Below are 22661 nucleotides of genomic sequence, written 5' to 3'. Positions count from 1 at the left end.
AAGTAATTTTTGGCAAAATGACCTTTTTTTTCTTTTTCCTTTTTTGTTACAAATGAAGCTGGAAGTTTGCAAGCATTTTTTTGATGGTTTTATCATATCTCTTGAGATCTTGCTCTTGAGAGTATTTATCTTGGTAACTAGGCTTAGATGTATAGAGCTCCACCCCCGCCCAATTTGGCCGAAAGAAACGAGAGCTAAAATTTATAAGCATGAAAACATGAACAAAGCCATGTTAGTTGGAGAGCGAATTCAACACAGCAAGAGCTCGCTGAAACAGGGCAGGCATAATCGTTGAAATTCCAATCATTTCGTGTTAATAAGAAGCAACTAAGAAATAATGAAACGTAGCGTAATCGAAAAGGCCGTAACTGCTGCGGTTTTCAAGCTCCTGACTGCAGTTCTCAAAACACGGTGATGTTTACCTGCGGCTGCAAAAACTGCAGTTGTAAGTAGATAAGCGCACTGTAATGCAGCCGTAATCATCAAGTTCACACCAAAATTCTTGAACAGTCATTTCCTATGACCAATGAAAATAAGCATATGACCAGCAAGAATATCCAAGATTGGAAATATGAAGTTACAGGAAGGTTCGTGCCAGTCATGTTCTTTGTGCAAACAGTTCACATGTTATCAGATCGTCCATGGTGGTAGATGATCCGGCACCTAAGACAGGGATGATGTTGAAGATAGGTTGCCGATGCATCTCTGCAAGTTCTTCTAAGGCATTCTTGAACAACAGTGATAATGCATCCAGGGGAATGTGCAGGCTCACAGGATAGTAGACCCTTAGGCTCTACAAAAGAGAGGCAAAGAGTTGTGAGAGAGAGAGACACGAACAGATGTTAGTAAAGAATGAAGATGCCGCCCGCTAGAGAAGATTCACTTCTAACTGGAACTGATAAGAACAATTAGCAGCAGAAGCATATTGCAAAAGAATGGGCCATAAAACTTGAGATATATGATTAATTGGAGGACGGGATTCAATTTTCCCATACAAACTTCGCTTCATAAAGAATAAAGAATCCAACTGCTTTAATAACTATCACAGAAAAAATAATTGAGATTCATAATTCAGAATCTCAAAGAAACTTGTTAAATGACATTTTGAACAAAATCTGTTCTAATGATGCAAAAATCAGCAGCATAAGATTTTTCTTTCCTAGAAGAGGATGAGTAGCTTGACAATACTCAAGGTTCATCAGATTGAAACTAGGCACAATGTGAGAAGTGTGGATGGTCTATATATCATGTGGAACGATAGTAAAAGATGGGGAATCGTATAAGAAAATGAAAGAAATAACTTACCACAATTTCTTCCCAAAAGAAACTGTTCTCTGCAAGAATTTTATCAAGGAGATAAACGCAAAATCTTGATATTCTATCCATCTGCCTCTCTGATATAAGATTTTGAATGTCTTCACTTTTCCGATTGGCACTGAGAAACTCAGAACATAACCTTACAGCTGTCTCATTCGTGACTGACATTACTAATGCACAGATTGTCCCATTGACAATACATCTGTTAATGCAAGTATCATGCCAGCCTTCATGCTGAAAACTCTGATTGCCCGTTCTTGTAAGAGACTTGCCTTCAGTTATCGTTTCTGCATCATCCACATTATAAAGTAATGGCTTCACTTCTACCAATGCTCTGCAACAATGTGGAGTCAACTAAATATACACTTGAAGTAGATGGAGACATGGGACACCTATATAATTAATCCTTTTCAATATGCTAAATCAGAAAATGCCATGAACTGCACCTCGATTAGCAAGTTGCCAGTGCATGTGAGATTTGTAAAAGTCAGCAAGTTAGAGAAGTATAGTCTCATAAGGTTATACTGCCTTCTCTGTAATTAAGAACAAAAAATTAAAAATTCTCTCCCCTTTCTCTTGTCTCACAGGTTCTGTGAGTCAGCAGTCAAAACATCTAACAAGTCAAGTTTCGCATATCAAAACATTTATATTTGTTGGCTAAGAAACAGAGAAAAGTAAGAAGATGCCATGACTCCTTTAGTTGTGGATAATCTTCCCTTTGTGGACTATTTACTATCTGTTCCACATCTTCCATGCTAGAAAGTACAATTTCATTGTGCCTGCGACACTCATATGAATTGGGTCCAATTTTTTAATAAGATGAAATGATGCCCTCTCAGGCAACTATGATCTAGTTACAAGTATTGTGAACCAAATCAGCCGGTTCTAAACTACAGCATTTTTTATTGTTCAAGGGAAACATACTTGGATCAATTAAGAAAGGTCGACTGCAGTAGGCTCAGTTTGACCGTGGACGTTCTATCACACAAACAATGAGGGGTGATTTGGTAACTTGCTTTCATGTTTTATCACACAAGGGAAGAAAAACTTTTCAGTTTCCAACGCGAAAACTTGGTTACTAGACTGTCTTTTCAAATAAACCTAAGCAAATTAAGTCCTGCTACCAAAGGCCGTTATAGAAGTGCAGTATATTGCTCAAATAGTTCCATGGAAATGTATACAAGAATCTCGAAAGTGAAAAAGGGAAAGAGAATCCAAAAGGAGAGGATGAAAAAAAAATATAAACCAATATACTCAGTTACCTTTTTGGCAGATCAGGCACAAGGACATACAAAGATAAGTGATCGAGCACCTTAGACAACTTTCCTTCTTTCGTACTGCTAGACCTAATCTGCTTAAGGAATGCCTCCAGCTTGTCCTGAATTTTACCCCTCTCTGATGAGGGAATAGATTCCGAGCAGTACACGACTAACAGAACAGAGGAGGTAGATATTGAACAATTAAAACTTTTAGCCACAGCTTCACTGTTTTGCAGTGCTAGCTCTAACTCAGCTACAGCACCTCCTTTGGTGAGAGTCATTGTTGGAGGGTAAAGCCCCAGTTGCCCAGCCATATATAGCACATTCTTGTGGAAGGTTGCCTATAAATAACAAACTCAGGAAAATCATTTCAATATAGCGGGGCAAAGGGAGAGAGTGGCATCCAGAAAAGAACCCAAGGTAATCATAGAGTTACAAATTAATTCAAGTACACAAATATCTCAAGCACCATCAGCGATTGACATCACCAACGGTGCATCATTATCCTAATTACTGGAGGCTTTCATTTCTTCCATGCAAGTATACTCCATATTTAATTAGTCCACATGCCCAATTGCATAGATTAAATTATATTGATAAGCTTAACCGACGAAGGGATTTACCTGGCTGTATGGTCCAATGCAGCTAGGTGCCCAACATGATATACTTTGTACATGAAGGACTCTTTTCTCCTCATTTTTCGTGACTAAAACTTCAATATAGGCCTTTCCCAGGCCTACATGAGGCAGAGGAAGCTCAACTGTACTACGGGATGGAACACCAGAAGGGCACTTCTCCTGTGTGATGAACTTGACATATGTATCATTTGCTACAGCAAACTCATTCATATCAGATATGTAGAGATGAACATAGAGAACATTCCTCCAATCCAAATTATGTCCCGAAAGTTCTGCTTCGATCTTCCTTAAAACACCTTTAAGGTCATCCTGCAAACCTGCCAATTATTGAAAACAACAAGAGCCACAAAGAGTTGCTTATAAATGAAGATTAACAATATACTGTTACTGCTAAGCCAAAAAAGGGGAAAAAAAGGAGAGAAAACCAAATACCATTACTGCAGACTAAGTAAATCGATCTTTACCTGAAGATTCTGAAGCTCCCAACCAGCAAGAAATGGAGAATGCCAGGTCCTCTTTCTTAGTCGAGATCTGCAGTCCATCATCTGCTGCTTTGGTCAAAACATTTACATCAGCAACAGATTCCTTAGCATCCACACATCCCTCCGAATTCTCAGCTTGTACCTCATACACTAAACCCGTATTCTCATGACGGAGATCATTCATTTTGTCACAACCACCAACAGATACAGATTCGGCCTTAGTTTCCAAATGAAAAGCCAATGGGTGTAGGATTCCAACAGGAGCTATAGAATCTGAAGAGTGCAGAATAACCTGAAATTCTTCAAGCACGATTCGAGCATGCTGAAGAAGTATAACCTCACATAGTTAGAATATTGAACAGAACAAGACAAAACCACTTTTCTTATCCAAAACAGTGTAAGCACGAGCACAGAGAGAGAGAGAGAGAGAGAGAGAGAGAGTCCGTGTGTCGTTAAAATTTAAAACCAGCAATCTTGTTTCTTTTTTTCTGAATTAAATGAAGTAGAAGCAACTGTAGAGTCCAGCATATCAGTAATATTTTTTCATCAGACTGCCTTTGTTTGAGCAACCACACATAGGTTTGAGTAGAATCTAAAACCGAAAACATAGTAACTCATTTCCTGAAGAAAACTAAGTAAACACAACCATAGAGCCCAGCATATCAGAAATATACCTTTTGTTTTGGATTCTAGTAATTTGCTTTTCTTAAACACTATATCCCTTTACAAAGGATGGGCTATAAATAAATTGTGAACAACAGCTTGTTCCATTCAAGGAAGAAATCACAATGAACAGAAAAATGGAGGAACTGTACTATGGGTTTAAGAATAAACTTACAACAAAGAGTGGACAATCGAGAGTTAAAGTTTCGTACTCCCCTCCTTCTCCACAAACATTAATTCCATACAACCTGGCCGAGGTTCAAAGTGAAAGAAAATGCCAGTAAATCACATTTGATGCACAACAAGAAGATAACAACATGCTTTGTAATTGAGACTTCCTTACATACTCTTTCAATTTGTGGAGGTATGAGTACAAGAAAGAGATATCTTTCCCCAAATGCTTTTCAGGATTCAACCCCATAGCTGCCACCTGTCACATCCATTTGTCTTAGAAGAAAAAATAACATCTAATAGAAACACTGTAACATATATATATTTTGGATAAGAATCTACTATGTTGATCTCAATTCATACTTGACAGCTAAAGAAAAACACAAGTACATCCACAGGCATGCCAAATAAACCTAGAATGACTCATCAACTGTGTGAATTTAGGCTTTTAGCCAACCTGAAACTCATCTTTCATCCCAATTTGCACCCTCTAAAACTTTACTACCACCGTTTTCAAACATATCAAAGCACAACATCTGTCTTCAGTGGCAACTATGTCACAAAAAGAGCTCATTGTGAACAGACTCTTCACTAAGTGAGAAGGGACAGGAGAAAGGAAGAAAGAAAGAAGGAAGGAAGGAGCAGTATATTCTGAGGTAAGAGATGTGCCTTGAAAACGATAAAGGAGAAAAAAATAGCATTCTACTTTCAAATACTGAAACAACCATAATAAAAATTTCGATCAATAAATGCACTGTAATGAAATGGCAAACAGGACTAATGGCAAAGTTCCATGGTGGAAGAACATTGACATCAGTTTATACATAAGAAATTCATATCCTCGTTAGTCTCATTCTAGGCATGACTTTCACCTCACAAAATAAATATATCAACTTATAGAATTTGTAGTTTCACTTAAAACCTTTACTAATCTGTATAAAAAGCATAAAGTGAAGCACTTCGTTTCTAAAAAGAAACAGCAGCAGCAGATTTAAAAAAAAAAAAAAAAAGTTCACCTTCACCGTGATGGCCAATATTCCATTGTCAATCTGATTTAACAAAAGAATGAATCCTGTAAGTCAAAATAAACCAAACAACTATCTAATGCCACATCAAATGATAAAACAATTTACCATTTCTTGAAGAAGCATCGACTGATCCTGTTTCCATAAATATGCCAGAGAAACAAGCCCTAACCTTGAACAGACACTTTCCACCCGTAGCCTTTGATAATCAGAAGCTATTGCACCGGAAGATACCGCCTCAATTGATGGTATCTTTTTTTTAACTTCTTTCAACAACTCATACATATCCTCAACTTCATCCCCAGGAGTCATTTTGTAGCTAAGCTTCTGGTGCCTGTCTGAGCATATAGTCTGAAATTAAAAGAAATTATGCAAGAAATGGCATGGCTCTGCAGTAAAAAGTCAAATTCTTCGCTGCAACAGATTGACAGGTTCTTTTGCATCGAGTGAAAAAGCAACATGGCCAGGCCAGGTAATTTTTACTGGAATGGAAGATGTGCGCTAGGGGAAGTGGATAATGACAGCATCAATCATAATGATTAAAGATACTAACATGAAGCTAGTGATGATGCTTTGCGTAACTCAGTAAACTAGTGGTGTTGGAAAATAGGGAAGCCAATGGACACTGGCCTTCCTTGTGGCCTTGGGTTGGCCCTAAAATCATTCGCCCTCGAGGTCAAATTATTGCGGTTAAGTGGGGGACAGTGAAAAAAGCCATTTGACTTGTTGTTTTGTCATTTTAAGGAATTATATTACTCATCTCAACTCTTTTTGTAACCTAAACAAGATGAAAAAAAAAAAAAAAAATGGCCTATCAAAAATCTAAAACCAGCTGCCAGTAATTGTTCTATCTAACCACAAATCTCTTGCATCCATTCTTTGGGAGCATGTATGACACAAATCACTTATACATTCCTACTACTACAAACCACCACTGAGCATTCCTATGCAAAAAACTCGCCTTGTAGATCCTTGTATTCGTTTTCTGAACAATGGAATTCCCATGCACTTTGCATAGCTGACTATTATTTGGTGCCCAACCTGACATCAGCAATGTAAACAGCCTAAAGTGAGCAAACTCCAGTAGTGTCGAAACCTTGATGTAATTGAAGCATTTTAGTCATATCATGAATCATAAAGACGTCAAAACAGCAGATTCCTGAAGACTAGGTAGCAGCAGGCTGAGAATATTTACTATCATAAAACATTCTCCACGCAATTCCCTTTACCATTATGCCTCATCTGAAGTCCACAATTAACATCCTTAGGAGATTAATACAATCAAATGCCAGAAATGCACAGATTACTAAGCAAAATGCAAGCATAAAATGCCGTCTCCGATCACATTCACAAGACAAGAACTCCTCCGTGAACCACCTCGACACGCAGAGAAACTTTCATCGCCGCATCCCACTATTAACTAAATGCATGATCCATCGAGCAAGCGAATGAAAATCCGAGGTGCATTCAAGGTTTCCCTCACGATTCGGAGTCCGTTCATCTAATCCCACACTCCCTCGCTCATTCCTCATCACTTCATCAAAACAATTCCAAAAATAAATTCGCAAAACAACGCTCGTCGACACAGAGAGAGAGAGAGGGACATACAGTCTGATACATGTAGCTATCGAGCTCATCCACGGCATCGTCGACCGGCATCAAATTCGCAAGCGCGACGATCTGAAGTCCAAAAGTCAGGAGATCATCACCACCACCATCATCATCATCATCGTAATACCAGGCATCAATCGAACTTCGAAAAGGTCAAAATCCAAAACGCAAACCACGACAGCAAAAAATGAGGAGCTCATCAATACGACGGGGTCAACGCAGAGGGAGCAGTACCTGGTGGCCATACTGGACGCACTTCATCATGGCGTAGCAGCTGTCCTTGCCGCCGCTGACCAGCGCCACCACCTTCATCTCGAGCTCCTCCCGCCTTCTTCGGCGTGACGTCGGCACAGAAAAAAGGGAGAAGGAAGAGAGAGAGAGAGAGAGAGAGAGACTGTCAGCTTAGTTTTTTCTTCGCGCACAGACAGACACGATGAATAGAATGGAATTCATCTGCTTCCACGCCGACTCTTTGGGGCTTTAGGGTTTTCCCCCAATCTTGAACATTTCTCGAAAACCTCCTAAACCTGGTCCCGATTTTTCAACCGTTACACACGACCTTGTCTGGACCAAAGCCAAATGTAGTTGATCATAATTTCGTAACCTCGATATATGTCATTTTTCACGGACTTCAATCTTGTAATTCAACTGGAATCAATAGTCACGTCGGATATGTTTCCTGATATAAATTAAAAATTTCATAAAAACCTTTTAAATTTAATTTTATACGATTCAACTCTCTCAAATATATAAATTTTTGTTTGTATCACATCGTACCCAAATATACTTTATTATAATTTCATAATCTCGTGTATATGATCTTTCACAAGCATCTCAATATAATACTATATGTTACCATAAACTCAACCCATACTAGTTGCAGCTTCAATGGCCTCTCATGAAAGCCTCCGTTGAATTTTTTTTTTTTTTTGAATTTTCCATTTATCTTTCATGATGATCTGAAATGGCAGGACACGTCACATTGGAATGGATTTTCAATATCTAATATGCTAAACCAAGTTATCTTGTAGGCCCCCCCTCCCCCTTTGCTTTTCCGAGCATGCCATGTGTCGGCTTGCAAATGCATGGACACCGTTTTGGATGTCTTATTATATGTCATATGTCGCATTGCATCACAAAAAATGGTTGCAAGTTAGTGGCTCGAATTGACAGTCATCTTGCAAGCAATTGCCACTAGAGAACCTAACCCGACTTTTCCGAACGTAGATGAGGAGAATCGTGCAATCTATCGTCCTTTCATTCCATCCATCCAGCCTTACGTTGAACCGGGTCTTGAGTTACCCTTTGAGAAGCCGCCTCCTTGTGAGCTAGCCAAACTCAGTAAGGATGGGGCCGCTCGCAGCGACCCAGCAAAGCAGTTGCCAGTGGTATCATTCTGGATGAACGTGGCGACCGGCGAGGAAGCTTTGCTAGACCATGAGGAACGTGTTCTGCACTCACGGTCAAAATGCCACGGTACCTCTGGCCACGTCGCAAGAGGTTACGTTAATAATCATAATGGAAATTGATTCGCCAGAGCCCATACAGATCTTCGCAATAACCGACAAATTTTGTTTGAGCACCGGGGTTGAACATACTCTTGGCTACAAGCCCCCACCAGATTTAGTTCGCATGTACTTACACAATCAAGTTAGTGTTCATGCAACGCGTGAAATCATGACCCATATATCATTTTGATTGTAAAATATTTTACCTAAGAGAAAAGTCTCATCAAGAATCTCGGTACTAGTGGAATTAATTATCACAGGTAGTTATTAAGATATATTTCGATGCATGATATCGAAAATTGTGGAAAGAATTAATAATGTTCATGAAGATAATACTCATGTCACAGATTTACACCGTAGTAATGAGAATCCCTAGCCCTCGCTTGAGGATGGAAAGAGTCGCTCCTGCTTTTATTGTTTTAACTCTCTTGTGGGTTGCTAATCAAAGACCAACAAGGGACTAGAGATCATGCAAGCCCAAATATTATGCAGCGTTCACAATCCACAAATATATCGATCTCCATGGCATTTGCATAAAATAAAAATAATTCCTACTGGTCGTGGCCATTGATACCGCCACAAAGAATACCGACTGATAGCGGAAAATGAGGGTCGTGCAAACTTACTAACAGGTTTAGATGTAGAGATATGGACATAACATTTTCACCATAATATTCCTTTATTGTGGCCAACTTCTCTGACAATGAGCTGTCGCTGACATCATGTTATCGATAAACAAGCATCTGATCAGGAAAAAAAAAAAACATAATACAAAGTCATAGTCGAAAAGCACCGGCAAAGAAAGAGGCAAGCATCCAGCCAAAAAGAAAGAAGAGAACATATGCCTTCAGATCATAAAGTCAGCAGTCAAAACATTTATCTAGTATCGCTATATGGCTTTATGGTGATTGCTTTCTAATAAACTAACCAAAACCCATTCATAAATAACCATTATTCGAACAAACTACCAACGAAAATGGAATGAAAACGGAAAGAATTTGCCTACCTCCCCAACCTTGCCAAATGATTGTACCAGTTTCGAGTACTAGAAGAACCACCAAACTGATGTTCAAAACGTAAGTTATTAAGAGAAGCACCAACCACTTATGCTAGAGAAACAAATATCTCAGAAACTGGCAAGAAGATCACCAATGGCGTCAATGCTTCGAGTTGGACTTCAATTGAGTGTAGTTTAGGCCGAGATTTCCTCCACAGAAATGTTAAATTTGGTACTTGGTATTATCGCCGAAAGTCCAAATATCAGTCCATGTCCAATTTCCTAGAGAAGCCTCTGCCCTGTGGCAGGCCAACTTGACCATCTGTGGAAGTTCCTCCACTCGACAAGTTTATAGGTGGCTGACAATCCATTGGGTAATTCATTCCAGGTTGGCTCTCTTGCTCCTTTGCCTGTTCTCGATGATGATTTTTTTCTCTTTCTTAAAACCTGCCATAAAATAAGATCATTAGAGTACTTGCAAATGCGCAAATGAAATCTTTTATTAAACATGGCAGAGCAGATGCTACAACATTTTTCAACCAAGACCTGAACATCCTACTTATAATCATCTGTTACACTAGTCATCTTAGTGTGCTAAGAAGAAAAAGAAATCTAAAATATTAGAAAATATGATACAAAAAAGAGCACTTGCTGCAGCAGCCTCTCCAACTAATAGTGGACTGAAATATTGGGAGGAAAGTGAATATCAGGTTATCTCCAAAAATAGTCATAGGTTTTAAGCAAGTCTTCTCAACCATTAATAAATTTATGGATGGGCAATTCATGGAGTTATATAGCCACCTTTGATATATATAAAAATAAAAAATAAAAAGGGGGGTAAAAGCCGCCAAAAACCCTAAACTATGCCCATTGTGACACATCCATCCAAACTTCTTCTTGTAACACCAAAAACCCCAAAACTTATATTCATATAACACATTTACCCAAAAAATTTATGTCCAAGAAAAAAGTTTGAGACTTTTGGTATCCAAAAAAAAAAAAAAAAAAAAAACATTTGGGATAAATATGTTACACAAATACAAGTTTGGGCTTTTGGTGTTGCAAAAACAGTTTAGGTGTTTTTGTGGGCTTTTCCCAAAAACAAATTAATGACTTTTTTTAATATAGAAAGAAAGATATAGCCAATAAAAATAAGAAAGGACACCAGCTACTCATATCAAGTGTAAAAGGGAAAGCTTTTTCTGCGACCAGGGTCTTCTTCTTCTTTTTTTCCTTTTTTTTTTTTTCAATTGGCTAACAGTGTTTCTCACTAAGACATGCACATCACTCAATTCATTTATCCTCAAGCCTGGATAAGGTTGGGCATATAAGTTCATCATAACTATCTTACCCGATCACTCTTAGAATGGAGCCTCAAGGGACTCATCCCATACTTCTGCACTTCCATTAGAGGCATCTTCAACATCTTCTTCCATTGAAAGCCTAATATATTCCCTATGGGCGAAGCGATCCCACTCTGTCAAGGTTGGATTCTCCCTTTCCTATTTCAAGTAGAAATATCAAGCCAGTATAAAGCTTGCAACCATGTCAATTAACCAATCATTCCTGTCCCATGAAAAAGTAGAAGTTTTTAAAATATGATATGGAAAATTCCTACCTGACGAATGAGAAATGGATCACGGGTCTCAAAAGCCATAAATTTATTGAGGTTGAAAAGAATATTGAAAACACTTCCCGAAAGTTTGCAGCCTTTCAGATCATTCAATGTGATATAACTTTCATTCTGCAAGCAAGGGCTTTTAAACCGTTAGATAAGTAATAGATAACCACTAAAGAAGTACCACTTTAATGTGGTCAAATTCGCTAGATCCAAGCAATTTAGAAACTAATTCCCTGGAAAAATACTCTAAGGGCCTTAACTACATAAATAAATCAGTATATAGGAGGAATGTACTCTAAAATATGCACTTATACAAGTAATGTGTAATTAAGGGAAAAGATAGATGAAAGGACATTTGCGGTATTCTTAAACATTCTCCTCATCCATTGCAGAACATAAATCCCATGTACAATATAGCTCTGAAGAAAGACAGAGCAAACCTCTGGCCCAATCATGTCAATTATCTGACACAAAATATCCTCAAAGAGCACAGGCTCTTGAGCCATGCACTCCATACGATGCAATTGCTCCTCATAGAAATATTGCAATTCATTTCGGGTCAAAATTCCATTTCCATCCAAATCTATGCATTTAAACCTGAGAAAGGAAGTAAGACATCAAGTTATATTTAAGGTGGAAACATATACAAAAATGTCAAAGCATAAAACACAATTATAAAATTTTGCAAAACAAATTATCAGATATATGCATTAGACATAAAACTTGGAAGATTTTCAAACTGGTCAGATAAACCAAAGCACCATATACAAAATGCCTACACACTCTCTCTCACCCCTAAACGTGCCCCCTCACACTCACCCCATACACACACATACACCTGCGCACATAGAGAAGAGTTCTTATCATGGAACAAAACACCTCCTTTGTTTTCAGCCTTTAGATGAATTGCTAAAAGAAAAATACACTTACTGAAAAAATTAGAGAACTTCACAATTTCATTTCTACCTTATCGAAATAAGAGTTGCAAAACTGGACATGTTATTCAAAGACCTCAAGATTCATGACACAGCAATGCCTATATGGGTTTACAGTATCAGGATTTCAAATGTACCAGTATTCAAGACTAGGCTCGGAAGATTTATCCTCCTCAGCCAGTATGAAGTAAACGAAATCTTCATAACCCATCTTCCCTTCAACTTTGCTGGTGAACTTTTTCGGGACCTGAGATCATTCAGGAGAAAAGAGACAATTTCCATAAGCACCAAGATGTCCATTATAGCAGGAATCTGGATCAAGTAATTACATCCAGCAGACACGAACCTGAGAAAATATTCTATCTACAATTCGGTAGGTAAGTGCATGATTGCCATATCGGATAAGGTTCTCCTTGTCTATCAAGAAATCATGATCTGTATCCAGTTCCCAGAACTTGCAGTATATGACGTAAAAATGTTCATAAGAGAAATACCTGCATTAGGAATTAAAGTATCAATGGTGCAAGCAGAGAGCACAGTTATAAAAGCAAACACCTCAAAAGATTACGCTGGCAGCATCATTACTTTGCCAACTACAAACATAATCCATCAAATAGCTACTTTTAGAGACCAATGCAGAAGAAACAGATTATGCATGAACCGATCTCACAGAGAGATTATAACTCTCAGTGGTTTTTAGTGATGTATATTACACAAATCTGCCTATGAAGAAATGGATGGACAAGCCCCAATGAGAAAACTTTGGAAGGACAGAGATGCCTAATGAAATAATCTAAGAGAAAACATCATCATACGTTCTTTTACCTCAAGACTTTATTTATATCTTCTTCTTCATCTGCATGTAACATTGCATCAATCAAGTTCCCACGTTTCAACTCCCTGAGAGTCAGGTTGCCATTTCCAGATCTATTTATGTAGTAAAATATTCTGTATATCACTGTTTCAGCTGGGCATGGTAAAGAAAGTCATGTTAAATAAACAGAGAAGGGAGAAAAAACAAAATATTACAGTCTAACAGACATGAATGAGAGTTGAGCTGAAGCAACAAGCAGGAAAAACTACGAAGGCTAGGCTATCAGATACAATGCTCCCATAACTACCGGGTGAAACTTTTTAAACCGGCAAATATAAACCAAGATAGAAATATTAAATGTCATTAAAAATTGCTGCTGTGGAAATAATTTAATCAAAAAGTCCTCAGTATAGTTTTTTTTTTTTTTTTTTTTTTTTGGTAAGTAAGTCCTCAGTATAGTTAGTATCTACATTATCACTAATTGTGAAATTTACTTTATAAGTGTCAGAAACAGAACAAATTTTTCTTTATGAATAATGGAAACAGAATGCACTCCATGTAATCAGACTTTATAGCAGCCATGGCACATTTAATTTTGTTAAGTCATTGCGATGAAGTCACGATTCAAAGATCTTGTGTTCTGATAAGGGTTGTTAACAACACCTGACACATATTTCCTCAAGAAATTATAACCCTTCAGTGAGCCAAACTTCCAACTACAAGGGTAAAATAGTACTGTCTATTTCAGCAATGAAAACAAACCAAAAAATGTTTAATTCATGAGAAAAGACCATCACAATATTTTATGACCTCTACTTATTTATTATGAACATTGATCATTTGTAAATAATTGCTTCTATCGATATCCATATTTCAATGATAGTTAGATATTTCACTAGATGACTTGAAATACAGTGTGACTTGATATTAAACCAATAAGGAAACTCAAACACATCGAAACATGGTTTTGCAATTTATTCAAAGACAGAATATTCTCATTTTCATGAAACAAACACATGTTCATGAAAATAGGAAACCAAAGACAATTAGTTTCATTTACATTTTCACCGCAAGCGATTTCTGAAACCAAACAGGTATGGCTGTATGCATCAATCACTCCCCAAAATCATACAGTGGGAGCCATGTGCACCAGGCACCCCCTTTTTAGTAGGGATGGAAGCGGGATAGGCTTGGGATGGTTGACCTAGTCCCAAACCCTTCTCACTAGCTTTCGAGTATTTTGCAAACCCATCCCATAAACTATATGGTTTTGCAAATGGAATGCCAAACCCATCCCATTTGGGTTATCAACAGGCTCTCAAAGGCACTGTCGTTATTAAATTCTTCTTCAAACATTGTCTAGCACAAAATAAACAGCAAACCATCTTTATTACACATCCTCAATCATATAAATGTAGATAATGCAACCACTTCAATTTCAAATTCTCGCAGAAGTTCTACAAATCATAAAAGATAACATAGGTCTTACTTTTCGGGTTTTGTGATACCGGCAAGACAAATCCCAAACCATATAAGGTTCTGTACTAAATTCTAGCCTGTCCCATAACCCTAAACCGTGACACATTTAAGTCCTATTAGGGTTCGGGACAAGTTGGGTACCCTATTGAGACCCAACACAACGCCATCTATATTTTTTAGTCACAAACTACTTATTACACAAAGCCACATTTTTCATTGAAAGCATCTAGAACAGCATATGGGCGAATGAGGAGCATAAAGGAAAGGACGTCATGTTATGTAATATAAACTCCATTTTAAATAGAGTAACAATATTCACTGAAAGTAACTAGAATGGCATATGAACAAATCTGAGGAGCACAAAAGGAAAATAAATCACATCACGATAACCAAAATCTCAACAACAGATCGGGGACAAACCATATCTTTCCTGAAACTCAGGTGTGCTCTGCAAAAACTCCAGTCCGGGGTGAGTAGCCAAAAGCTCTCGAAGCACAGGTTTGAAGTCATCCTGTGGCAAAGCAGGAAAACACAACACATCAGAAACTAAAACAGTATAGATACACCAATGTAGTCAATAACAAGTTGCAAAACTAAGATAACCCCAAAAACTTTTCCAAAACTACAACCTACAGAGGAGAAGGATCAGAGAAAACATGAGCAAGGAAAACATATTAAACCTGAGTGAGATACTTGAGATTTGGTTGCTTCAAAATCTTATAGATTTGAGTTGCTACATCCAGTGTCAACATGTTCCCATTTATCCAGTAATCAGCAAATGCATCCCTATCAGTCAATTATAGGGGAAAGATAAGCCCAACAAACAGCAACAACATTAATAAGAAGGAAAATGTTGAAACAATAGCCAAGAAAGGGAATCTGAAATCCAAATAGCCTCTAAAAAGCATACATCACTAGCTCATGTGGGAACCAATTTTTCACACCCAACATATATTTGCCAATGGAGAAGAATGCAAATCAAGAAGGAAAGTCTAAACATCCTCTCCATGCTTATGGAATAGGTGTCAAGTAGACCGCTAGGTTTATGATATTCCACCAACATAAACAGCAATAGCATAAGCATTAGCCGGTAATGCATTTGTGTATACGTCTCACTCTCAATCATCCAACTTTTTGAGTTTTACTACCTGTAGCTCCAACTCTAGTTTGCAAGCTGACTCACTATCTAAACCTGCCTGGGCGCATGAAACAAGGTAAGATTCTGACAGTTAACCAGTAGAATGGTTATAATATTGTCAAAAGATCAAGGGGGTACTATTGCCTCCCGTTACCAAGAAGCCATGGTCCCAAAGATTTGAATGAAGTTGACGGCTTCAGAAACATCATGAACTAAGATACTTTGAGCACTCAAGTAACTGCAGCGTTAGGTAGCTAAATTAAGGGTATTCAAATACTATCGTAATTATAAGAACCAACTTCTGAAAAAGACCGATGAAAAAATCCATGGACAATTTGAAAGGCCATGCAACTAGAAAAGTTAATTAAAAGAGAAAAAGTGCAGCATCATAAAAATAGCATTCTTGAGGACTTACTGACCATGGCTCAGGTAAGTTGGGCCCCAAGTGGGTTATTAGTCTGACAAATTAAGTATAATATGATTTTCCCTGTTAAAGAAGAGGATTTGACCTGAGAATGCTGAACTTATTTTCCCAACAAAATTGTCATGGACCACTCATTTAGGAAAAGAAAATTAATGTTTCTTGTAGCCGCTACAGTGAGAAAACATTGAACCAAAATTGAAGCCACCAACTACTGCATCCCTTTCTCCCGAAAAATAAATCATCTAGTCAGTCATTTTGTCTGGAAACTTTCCGAAAGATAATCATATTACAGTACAGTAAGAAAGGAAATACTACTGCAATTAATTTGAAATTCACAAGTACTACCATGTGCCTTATTCTTGGATTTGCGCTGACATAACTACTTCTTTCTCAAAGCAAAGTCAACTTAGATACCATGGACAAGTGTGTACAGGGACATTTGGGAAACAGCAAACTGTAGAAGAGAGCAAATAAAGATTCTGGAACGGTATAGGTGCTCTAAATAGAAGAAGAGTCGAAAAGCTAGTATGATGATTGAGCCAAAATCCAAAATTGACCAGTATGCTTAGTCCCATAATGTGGAAATGCATGCAGTAAAGATTGGCGATCATCCAGTACTGGAAGCCTATGCACACCATAGAGGAGACAGAATTGAAAAAGTTAGCGAAGGCAGCCCTGTCACAATCACTAGATTTTGGTTTGACTATATCACAAATTACCACTGGAAGCAAGAACTTAATTTGGGAAAAGGCAGAAAATGACGACAAAATGCAGACCTTGTAATAAAGCCAGTGCCATTAACGTCAATCCTTCTGAAAAGACACGTTGAGAAGAATGATGGCAACTTGCAAATTTCCCTCGTAACTAATTTGAAGTCTGAAAGACCAAGGAAATGATAGAGCAATGAATTATAGATGGCAGAGAAAACACAAGCAAAAATAACAGGAATGCCAACAGTATATTCTTACCATTTATCTGCAAACCATCAGAGTGAGCATAAAAAAATTGATTGATTCTCAATATGCATTGTTCTTTCAGTTCTTTCGGAGGCGGTCGGCCATTTTGAAAGTAAAACTGCAATTATCCACATAAAAAGCAACTTACTTTTAGACATACAAGGAAAATTCATCAGCCATGCTCAAAGAGTACATCTGAATAAATTAGCATCTCCCAAACCTGTGGTATTAATTCTTTAACTGGCTCGCTAACAATTTTCAAAGGAGAACCCAAATTAGAAGGGCCAACTCTCTGTTTCATTACACGAGGGGAACCAGATGTACTCCTAGGGGAAAGTGGAGGGGCATTTCCAGCAGGAAACATGGAAGGTAATGAATTTCCTGAAGCAGCACTGGCGCTTGAAGAGCTCCCAGGAGCATTCAGAGGAGCGCCTGCCTTTGCATCATTTATCAATGATGTCACCTGAAACCATAGGGAAAGCGAAGTTCTAAAAGCTTGGGACACCATATCCAAGATTACTAAAAGAACATCAAAGATTACGAAAGCAAGAACGGATGTATGCAAATCATTGCCTTCTAGTTTAATATTTCAGAGAGCCAGTAACTATGACAGTTTGTGTCCAATCAAAAGCAAGTTAATAATTTTCCAGAAACAGCAACTAATTTCCGAGGAAGCATCCTACATATAGCACCAGCTTCCACAATCAAAGCAACTTCTTCAGGCATCCCACAATCAAACCACTTGAACTTCCCACATCGTCAGGTTTCATTGACTATGGATGTGATGAAACAAAATGACACAAAATTCATATGGCATCCTCACACATTAAGGTCCATGAATTCATAAAAGTGTTTGAAAGGCTTAGCACAATAACCAATTTGGGTAAGGGCCTCTTTTTTCTGTATGACATGATTCAAAGACAAGCTGTCCTGTACTATCAATGAACCAAGTATGACCTAGAATTTAGCATTCATAATTGCCACAGAACTGCTAGACACAAAGTTTTCAAAGTGAGCATCTGGGAAACATACACAAGAAATGACAATTCTCATAGAAGTTGCAGAAGCTATGAGGGCAACTTGACCTCAGAGCAATTGAGTTGTCATCATTGAGGCTCCATGCCATATGGCAATTATAATTATTAGATATAGATTTCAATTTTCAACTGGAAGTGTCATTTTGCTGGATTTATAAATTTATTGAATTGTGATCTTAAAATTTGCTAGGTTTTAAAAAAGAAGCACGACTCACTAAATAAAGTATCAATCTCTGAAGTTTTGAAAATACTGGATAATATTTTAAGGATAATGTCACTCCCATCTACAGAAAGGGTATGCTGAATGATACCGCAGAACTTTGTAGGATGTTTAATAACACCCACATGTTCAAAGGGGCATTTGCAATTTGCCACATCACTTAATACACCAATTAGTGGAACATTCTTGGTATAAAATTCATTACTTTTGTTTTGATATGATTTTTCATCTTAAGTAATTATTCCCTCTAATGGCGAGGTTCTCTTTTCATACCAAATATTTTGAATACAATTTTCATTATAATCAACATCTTGTACACCAATAAAGTCGAAAGTATGTATTTTTTTTTCTCTTTTTAAAGTTATAACCTCCTTCCATCCTTGTTGCAATAACAATTCTTGTTCATGTCTCCTTTTTCATATACAGAAGGGATCAGACCAACAACGTCATGACTCATTATTTGATTATCATTAGAAATACTTACGATGTATGGCAAATCCATGTTCCATCATTCACTTAGACTCTAGCAAAGAGGAGTGAAGATGAGCAAGGCAAAGTATCCTTCAGAAGTTGGAAGAATCATTGGAAAAACACATCAATCCTGACGGTTTAATGCATCTGGCCTGAGTTTTTCAGCCTCACCAAGCTGTCTTGCCCAATTGATTAATTAAAATATAGGACCATCCTTCATTTTAGACTTTATCAGACAAATTATAATCGCACACTTTTGGTAGATAGCAGTGACTTTGGAAAGTAATTAGATTATGTTCAGCAACTTTAATGTCAACCAAGCATGTGTTTGGAATAAGGTATGAACAAACCCAGTATTTGTATTCCAACACATGTTTTGCAGAATACTCCTCATCCTTATCATGTGGAAATCCAAAAATCAATAGTCTAAGACACTTTCCAAAAGTATTGATCCACCTTTTCAATAAAAGCATGACTTGACAAGAAACTTGCCACAAAATAATTCGTAATTCTCATATCAGTTCATTCTTCTTCGAGAATCAACCTTGCATCTACTCAACGAAGACTAAATCAGTTTTCCAGAAGAAAGATTCCTCATAATGTTTCAATTCCCTAGCTGTAGCTTTTTAAGCATAAAGCTCACAATCATGGTATAGGGTAATTCCTATTAAACCCCAATTTTTGAGTCCCATACTAGCAATTGGATACTAACCATCTTTTGAAGTTATTAGATCCCTTCAGGCAACTTTAACCTCAATCTTGCTTGTCTTTAGGGTTAAGGCAAAGAGAAACCGCTGTTAGAAGTCCGACACGTCTTTCATAAGATAAATAATCCACAATCATTTGGAAACCCATCAATCAGTACCCAAAAACACCTCCTAGTTTCTGACCAATTTTCTAGTAAGTGCATGACTTGAATAGAAACTCACCATCAAATGATGCACAATGCCTAATCAGTTCTTTGTTCTTTGAGAGTCAAATTCAAATCACTGAATGATGACACCATCTTTTGCAAAGAGAGAACGTCTCACACAAGTTTCCAATTCCCAAACTGTAACTTTTAGTTTAGAGCTTATACACATGGCATTTCTTATCCATAACCAAAAGACTCCAAATTTCGAATTGCACAAAAAATATTTGTGCTCTAACCGGAAATTTAGGAAATGATTAAATCTTATCCACCATTTGCTTATCCTAAACCAACACATAAAGGAACCATCATCATAATTCTAACACACATTCACCATAAGACTCCCCATCCATAATCATCCGAAACTTGAAAAAACAAGGTCCAAGACAGCTTCTCCAAGTTTTAAACCAACTTTTCTATAAATGTCTGACTAAAATATGAAACTCAGCATAAAAGGGTGAAGCTTGAAATAAAATAAAAAAATCTTCTCTCGTCAATGCGATCAAATACAGGTGATTTCTGAGCTGGAACATGCCCATTAACCAACCAGAATCCCTAACAAGAAACTACAACCGACATGTATCTCAACGAAGTAATGCATAATCACCACCAGCTAAAATGCACACGTAAATTAACACAGCAGTCAGATACGTAGGCACACTCGCAATGCATATCAACCGGCAAATTAAAACGCAGAGATTTCGGTTCAGTTCTTCCGCGGGGGCGGAGGGGGGAGGCGGCGATAAGTTACCAGCCGGTTGCTGTCGGGAAGCGAGAGCCACTGGTGGAAGATCTTCTCGACGAAATCGGAGTTCGATTTCAGAGCCAGCGGGGACACCTCATTGAGCTGCAGCAGGTCGGTCTCCAGGGACGCCACCTCGCCTACGGCGATCTCCATGCTCATCGTCTCTCGTCTCGTCTCTCCGGCCCCTCAACAATCTCTCATCCAAAAAACCCCAGCGCCAATCGAAGCGGCGCGAATCCTCGCGCGGGAAGGGAGGGAGGGAGGGAGACGGAGATCGACGGGAGCAAGGTGCAGATTCAGCTCCGAGAGCTCGGGAGAAGAGCCGGCTCCCGAATCGCGAGAGCTCGATACGCGAGGATCGGGCCGAGCGCCAGATCTTCCGCGGAAACGAGCGGCCGGGATGGGCGCGACAGCTCTCGCGCTTCCCGCTCTCTCCCTTTCTCCCTCTCTCTCTCTCTTTCTCTCCTTCGGCGTGGAGCGGAGGAGGAGGAGGAGGAGGAGGAGGCGATTGGAGAAGACGACGACGAGGACGACGACGGGCCGAAGCGAGAGCGAGCTCTAGAGAGAGAGAGAGAAAGAGAGAGAGGGAGGGGGGGGGATTGTTTATTTAGGGATCGATGACGGAGTTGCAGGCTCGCGAGATCGAATTGGGGGAAGAAATGCTTTTTTTCGGGAGGTGTTAAAAATTAGGGAGCAAGCTGATTATGGAGAGAGAGAGATATCGGTTGAAGAAGAAGAAGGCGCGTTTGCACGTGCTTGGCCACGTGCCCATCATATGCGCGTGCATGAGGTGTGCGCCACCCCCGGGGAAGGGCAAGTTGGACCGGACCCACGACCGCCTTAGGGTGCACATAATAACATCTCTATTTCTCGATTTATTTGTTTTTCTGTTTCTAGTTCAGAATAAAAACTTATTTGGTAAAGTAATTTAATTTTTCTATTTCTGAAATAAATTTCCATTTTAGAAATAGATTTGGAGTAGAAATCGAAGTTAAAATTTTTGTTTTTTTTTTTTTTAATTTTTGAATAGAGAAATTAAAATTCTTCTCATCGTTCACTCTTGTTATCACCAATCGCCCACTAGCGGCACGTGAGACGCCGGACTCATCAATCACTCTTGTTATCACCCATTGCCCACCAGCTACCCATGGGATGTTAGACGCCCACCACTCGTCACTGCTAGATGGTCGCTCGTCGCCAATCGCCGACCACTGGACTCCAGCCGCCGATCGCCGACTGTTTGATGCCTGTCAGTTGTTGGGCACTCATCGCCAATTGTTGGACGTTAGAGGCCCATCGTCGACCATCGGACGTTCGCCAACCTCTTGTTGCTTGCCATCGCCGTTGGATGTCAACCGCCCATCATCGTCCACCGAACTTCAGCCGTTGGCCACCGGCCACTGGTCATCGGCTAGTCGAACGCCAGTCGCCGATCATCGGCTAGTCAGACGCCAAATGCCGAACATCAAACTCCGGACGTTGGATGCAAGATGCCGACTACCGACCGCTAGATGTTGAACTCCGAATGTCAGACGCCAGACGTCACCGCTCCTAGAAATATAAATTTTATTTTTTGACCAAACGAATTTTTATTCTAGAAATAGAAATTTTGAATCGTTATCAAGCGCGTTTCTTTGCTTAGAAACTAATCCATGGAATAGGAATTGATTTCTATTCCAAGAATTTTGTCATGTGCGCCCTTAGTGTGGCGAGGGCTAAAGATTTTAGAAGTCAAAGGACAATTCATGATAAATTAATATTTTTGACCACTAAAAATCAGATCGATATATCTATGAGAAATTGATCTTCCATTAATTTATATTAAATTTTATTGTCAAATTATTGAACTGGATGAGATAATACGTGGTAGTTGATGGATATATTTGTTGGAGCTTTACGTCCCGATTACCGATTTGTAGTTTTTCATAGTGTTAATTCAATTTAATGAAAATTAATAGATTATAAATTCATAATAAGTATACTAATTTGAGGATTTTTTACGGTAAAAAATTAATTTAGGTAGATTTGTTGGGAGTTTTAGGAGGCAAAAAATTAATTTGAAAAAAAAAATTATCATAGATTCATTGAATTTTTCATGATATCATAGATACATTGAATTTTTCATAATGTTAACTCTAAAAGTTATGCATCGTCGAAGCTGCGGCCTGCGAAACACGTTTTAATGGAGATTTTGAATGCCAACACGTTTTAATGGAGATTTTGAAGTGGCATCAAGCTCG

At 38.5% G+C, this 22661-nt stretch overlaps 2 protein-coding genes across 4 annotated transcripts; both read right to left on the bottom strand.

Moving 5' to 3' along the window:
• Positions 1-285: 285 nt before the first annotated feature.
• LOC104432545 (diphthine--ammonia ligase) lies at positions 286-7739 on the bottom strand. Of its 2 annotated transcripts, none has more exons than XM_039307409.1 (12): positions 7401-7739; positions 7164-7235; positions 6517-6596; positions 5664-5889; positions 5547-5579; positions 4707-4789; positions 4535-4607; positions 3679-4018; positions 3200-3531; positions 2580-2917; positions 1306-1651; positions 286-793 (listed from the first exon to the last, which is right to left on the bottom strand). In XM_039307409.1, exons 1-12 carry the CDS (start codon positions 7476-7478, stop codon positions 599-601), a joined length of 2196 nt encoding a protein of 731 aa, XP_039163343.1. In that variant the 5' UTR covers positions 7479-7739; the 3' UTR covers positions 286-598. The 2 variants fall into 2 exon arrangements, with proteins under 2 accessions (XP_039163343.1, XP_039163344.1); XM_039307410.1 differs by having other exon boundaries at positions 5664-5893; positions 7401-7470.
• Positions 7740-9500: 1761 nt separating this feature from the next.
• LOC104432544 (serine/threonine protein phosphatase 2A regulatory subunit B''beta) lies at positions 9501-21113 on the bottom strand. Of its 2 annotated transcripts, XM_010045000.3 has the most exons (13): positions 20428-21113; positions 17259-17501; positions 17051-17156; positions 16859-16958; positions 15201-15306; positions 14941-15031; positions 13053-13194; positions 12574-12721; positions 12365-12474; positions 11733-11889; positions 11290-11415; positions 11023-11173; positions 9501-10118 (listed from the first exon to the last, which is right to left on the bottom strand). In XM_010045000.3, the coding sequence occupies exons 1-12, from the start codon at positions 20578-20580 to the stop codon at positions 11033-11035; spliced, it is 1623 nt and encodes a 540-aa protein (XP_010043302.2). In that variant the 5' UTR covers positions 20581-21113; the 3' UTR covers positions 9501-10118; positions 11023-11032. The 2 variants fall into 2 exon arrangements, with proteins under 2 accessions (XP_010043302.2, XP_039162479.1); XM_039306545.1 differs by lacking the exons at positions 16859-16958; positions 17051-17156; positions 17259-17501; positions 20428-21113 and adding an exon at positions 16078-16098.
• Positions 21114-22661: the final 1548 nt, after the last annotated feature.

The sequence above is a fragment of the Eucalyptus grandis genome, chromosome 2, assembly GCF_016545825.1.
Source record: "Eucalyptus grandis isolate ANBG69807.140 chromosome 2, ASM1654582v1, whole genome shotgun sequence".
NCBI classification, from domain to species: Eukaryota; Viridiplantae; Streptophyta; class Magnoliopsida; order Myrtales; family Myrtaceae; genus Eucalyptus; species Eucalyptus grandis.
The sequence above is the reverse complement of the archived record's forward strand: the minus strand, read 5'-3'. Positions and strand labels throughout refer to the sequence as shown.